At 40.1% G+C, this 5068-nt stretch overlaps 1 protein-coding gene across 1 annotated transcript in view; it reads left to right on the top strand.

The window, feature by feature from the left end:
* The first annotated feature begins 987 nt into the window (after positions 1 to 987).
* Positions 988 to 5068, top strand: part of CPO (carboxypeptidase O) — a 20475-nt gene continuing 16394 nt past the window's right edge. Inside the window, exon 1 of the mRNA XM_006759421.1 lies at positions 988 to 1086. Within this exon, the coding sequence (XP_006759484.1) occupies positions 1019 to 1086 (68 nt within the window). The 5' untranslated portion in view covers positions 988 to 1018. The remainder of the gene's footprint in view (positions 1087 to 5068) is intronic.

Consider the following 5068-nt stretch of genomic DNA (forward strand, 5'->3'; position numbering starts at 1 on the left):
GAAACGAAGGCTACACAAGGGACTGAGGTGACAACGTGGGGTCAACTGAAGAAGTTAACAACTGAGGCCCAGCAGATGGTAGAAAAGCAGGAAGTGGAAGCTACTCCCTCAACCATGTTTCTGGCTATGCTAGCATTGGTTAGCTGCCAGTCTTCTATAAAGTTCTGTGCAGCCAAGTCTGAGGACTTTGAATGTAAATCAGCAAAAGAAACTTTCATTTAGTAAAAAAAAATGTTGCTGTAGTTTGATTTCTCTCTTATTGCTGTGTTGCATTGGCATTGTTTTGTTAACAGCCAGAGCTTTGTTCTTAATGTTTAAGTTTTAAAATGTTAACATGTCTGTAGTTTGGGTTTTGCATTGGCATTGTTTTGCTATTGTTTTAATAGCCAGAGTTTTGTTCTTGATACTTAAGTTTTACTTTCATTATAGTAGCTTAAAAGTAAAAGAAGGATGAAATGTAGGGAGCAGCTATAGGGTTAAGCCTCGGACTGACCTGTTGGCAAAGCCACAAACAAGTCCCAGCTTAGAGGGAACAGCCCTCTTAGCATAATTAAGCTTGACCTTATGAAGATCCTTAGATTTTATCTGGGTAGCCAATGGGCTGTGGGAGGTGCAGCAAGTGCTACCAAAACAAGTGAAACTCACAAGAACATTGTAACTATGATGACCATTACCTTGTTTACCTCTGGCTATAAAATAAAGGCTCAGCTTGCCTTCTGGGTCCCTCTCTCTGGCCCTAGCCAGGCAAAGGAGATCCAACTAGACCCAGCTTATTCTTTTTGCCTGTCTTTTCTAAATCCTTCGCCACCTCCCCTCAGGCTCACCGTACCCTTGGCTGAGCTGGCCTGTCACAGGACATGATGGAGTTAATGAAGCCATTGCTCACATATGTTTCTGCTGAGACATCCACTTGTCTTATCTTTATTGTGGGAGCCAATCCCTAGATGCATTCTTAGAGACACTTGATCCATTGACTTGTGGGAGAGGCCCAGAATATTCTAGCTCTGTCTGCAGAAGAATGAAGCCTCTACTTGGGACCCTTTACCTCTTGGGGATGCTGGTACCTGGAGGGCTGGGATATGATAGGTGAGTGGGAAGTGGGAAGAGGAACTGACGATTATGATTTAGACTAGAGGCTCAGTCGGGGGGTCTCTCAGCCCAGCTTGCATGCTCTCACAACCTGGGACCCCTTGGGTAGGGTCCAGTCCCATTGCAGCATGGCTCTGGTTTCCTGGAGCCTGGAGGTGGGGGGAGGGACCCAGCAGCCAGTCCAATGGCAGCATGGCTCCGTTCCCACAGCTCCCTCCTGCCGCCAGACCACGGGTGGCCAGGGCCCACAGCTCCCTCCTGCCACTGCGGGCAGCCAGGACCCAAGGCTGACTTCTGCCACGCCGGCCGGGACCCTAGCCTGGAGTTCGGTTGTCTAGGTCATGACGGACCCTGGCTCTTTATATATTAGGATGGTCTAAATGGAAACTTTTTTTCAAGATAAATGCAGCTGGATTATACCTCTCCCTACCCCAACACACCACCATAAGATGAAAATAATAAAGAACACTGAACTTTCATCATTAAACATTATTCTAATAGTCTTTGAATAAATGAATAAATATCTAGTAAACATTTCCTAGCACAATGTATGCTAAATACCAATAGAAATATCATGTTTTGTGATTGGGTAAAGGGAATTAGAGTAAAAAATTCTATGTCCTTCATTTACATAGTTTCTCATTAATAAGTTACATTATTGTAATTAATAAGAAAAAATGCTTAAAATGTCTAAAACTACCAAATAATTTCACCAAGAGATTGGTTACTGTTAATATTTCTGAATAGCTATCTAGCTATTTATGTATATAGTACTATTACCAAAATTTTTCAGTTAAATTGTATGATAAAAATTTTCCTATGACATTTATAATTCATTTAAAACACATTATAATTGAAAATAGTATTCCATCATTGTTACCCTATAGAATATTTATTTGATTTCTACTTTATTTTCACAAATAATACCATCTTAAGTATTCAGCTATAGCAATGTGTTTTTTTGCAAAACTTTGAATATTTTCTTAATATAAGTTATAAAAATTGTAATTACTGGGTTAGGAGCTGAGAAAATTGCAAGAATCTTGCTGCACATTGCCAAATTGCTTTCTAGAAAAGTTTTATCAGTATACACTTCCAGCAACATTGTATAAATGTGCTTTGTAAGTGTTAGCCAACTTGATAAGTTAAAATACCAACAGATGACCTATTTTACATTTTGTTGATTTAATAAGGTTAAATATTTTGTCTTGTTTATTACTCATTTTATTAGTTTATAAACTATGCATTCATGCACATTTTTGTGTTCTTTTCTTATTCATAATGAATTATAACTTCTGTAAATATATATTTTAAAACTTTGTGTGTGTGGTATAGTTTTCATATAAATTATTATTTCCCTTGTTCATACATAACCCAGTATTTTGTTCATTTGGTATACCTCATCAAAGATTGTGTAGTTATAAAGTGTTTCCTCTTTTCTTTCATGGTTAAAATAATCTTGCATTAAACTTACTCTCACAAAACAAGTTTTTTGCCAAGACCATCTCTCTGACCTCAACTTAGCCCTTAGCTTCATAGACAGTTTTATTTCAGATATAGAGAGTCAAGAATTTTTTGTGATGTCAAAATCTGTTTCAACATTGCCTTCTTATTTTTTCCATCAGTTTACTTGGTTTCATATAGATACTGCCTTTATCTTTCCTTCTAAGATTATTTCTTTATTAGAGGCCCAATGCATGAAATTCGTGCAAGGGGCTCGGCCCTGGCAGCTGCGGAGGCTGGCCTCAGCCCTTGTAGCCCGGGATTCATCCAGAAGGTCGTCCAAAAGGATGTCCGGAAGGTCATTTGGCTGTCCAGTCTAATTAGCATATTATGCTTTTATTACTATAGATAATTTATAGACAAAGACTTACAGTTTTCACAAGGCTTTGACAGAAAAAAATCATCCTTCTTAAACATATCAAGAGCCTTAAAACGTACACATTTGTTGACCTAGTATTCCTGCTTCTGCAAATCTACCGTAGACTGAAAAAATAAAAGTATGGAAAGAATTTATGCACTGAAATGTGGCCTCACTTATAATATAAACTACAGGCCTGGTGCATGAAATTGGTGCATGGGTAGGCAATCAGGGCCATCTAGCTGCTGGCCAGAGGCCTTCCTTCATTCCGTGCCGCCCCCGGTAGTTAGCGCATGTCATAGAGAGCAATTGGTCTTCCATTCGAACTCCTGTGGGGACTATTTGCATATTTGGCTTTCACATATATAGATATCTGTGCCGGGCCAGCACAGCCAAGGGTTCAGTGAGCCTGAGGGTGGGCGGCGAAGGATGTAGAAAAGACCGAGAGAATAAGCTGGGTCTAGGTGGATCTCCTGTGCCTGGCTGGGGCCACAGAGAGGTCCCAGACGGCAAGCTGAGCCTTTATTTTATAACCAGAGGTAAACAAGGTAGTGGTCACCATAGTTACAATGTTCTTGTGAGTTTCACTTGTTTTGGCAGCACTTGCTGCACCTCCCACAGCCCATTAGCTACCCAGCTAGGATCTAGGAGGCGGCCATAAGGTCAAGCTTAATTATGCTAAGAGGGCTGTTCCCTCTAAGCTGGGACTTGTTTGTGGCTTTGCCAACAGGTCAGTCGGAAGCCTAACCCTATAGCCGCTCCTTACAGATATCTTATCAAATATTATACTATTTGGAAACATCCTAAATGTTCCATATGAGGTTATATACATATTGACATATATAAGAATGAAATATTAATCCTTTAGAATAATGATTATGAAAAAATTTAATAGCACAGGAAAATGCATGTTTTGTGCTGAAGGAAGAATGCAGAATACAAAATGTAATGAAATACTTAGAAAAATATAAGAAAAAATATGCACCAAAATGGTAGTTAGTTATCTTTGTTGGTGATTTTGTCCCTTTCCCTGAACTATTCTTTATTTTTCAAATATTCTACAATGAAAATGCAGTAAAGCATTTATTTAAAATAATCATCGCCAAGCCCAGGTTAAATTATGGAAGTGTTTGAGCTCAGGCAGTGGGACTCAGAGAGGACAGCTTCCAGTGGGCAGCTCCTTGTGACTACATGGGAGGAAAACATTTCAGATCTGATACCCTGACCCTAATGGGCTGTTTTCATATTCATTCCTATTCGCTAATATAAAATAATGTCTATTTTTATATGTTTCTTACCAACTCAAAATATATATTAGCTGCCATTTTTAAACTCTTTATTCACTATGCCTAATATAATGATGTTCCACAAAATCTACAACTAACAAAGACCAGGAGCTGTGTAATCTTTGTTTTAAGATTATCTCATATATATCACATACTTCCAATAAAAGTATGCATCTGTAGAAATCATTGGGACTTAGCAGTATAAGTCAAATGCCTTGAAAATGCTCATTCTCTTTGACCTACTAATTCTTCTTGGAATGTATCTCAAAGAAATCATCAGAAGTGAGCAAAATGATTTATGGAACAAGTCATTAAGTCCACCATTACTTACACTAGCAAAAAACAAAAGTATGAACTAGCTTACTATCCAGCACAGATGATAATCTACACTAATAAAAGAGAAAAATGGTAATTGGCGTACAACGCTACCCTTTTCATTGGCTAATCGGGGCTATATGCAAATTAACTGCCAACTAAGATTGGCAGTTAACTGCCAACAAGATGGCGGTTAATTTGCATATGTAGGCACAATGCAGCGAGGTGAAAGGGAAAGCAGGAAGAAGCCCCCTGCCACTGACAGTGATCGGAAACCCAGAGGGGAGCTAAGAGCTAAAGGCGGCCCTGGGCCACCTTTGCCCTGCCCCCCAGCCATAATCAGAGAATCAGGTGCCTTTTCCACCCTGGCCAGTGTTAGCAGGAAGTAGGGGTGGAGCCAGCGATGGGAGCTGGGCACGGTTGAAGCTGGCAGTCCTAGGAGCTAGGGGTCCCTTGCCTGGGCCTAAAGCGAAGCCCACGATCGCAGGGCTGCTGCAGCTGCGGGTCCCCAGTGCCC

The sequence above is a fragment of the Myotis davidii genome, unplaced genomic scaffold (assembly GCF_000327345.1).
Source record: "Myotis davidii unplaced genomic scaffold, ASM32734v1 scaffold394, whole genome shotgun sequence".
In the NCBI taxonomy this organism is placed as follows: Eukaryota; Metazoa; Chordata; class Mammalia; order Chiroptera; family Vespertilionidae; genus Myotis; species Myotis davidii.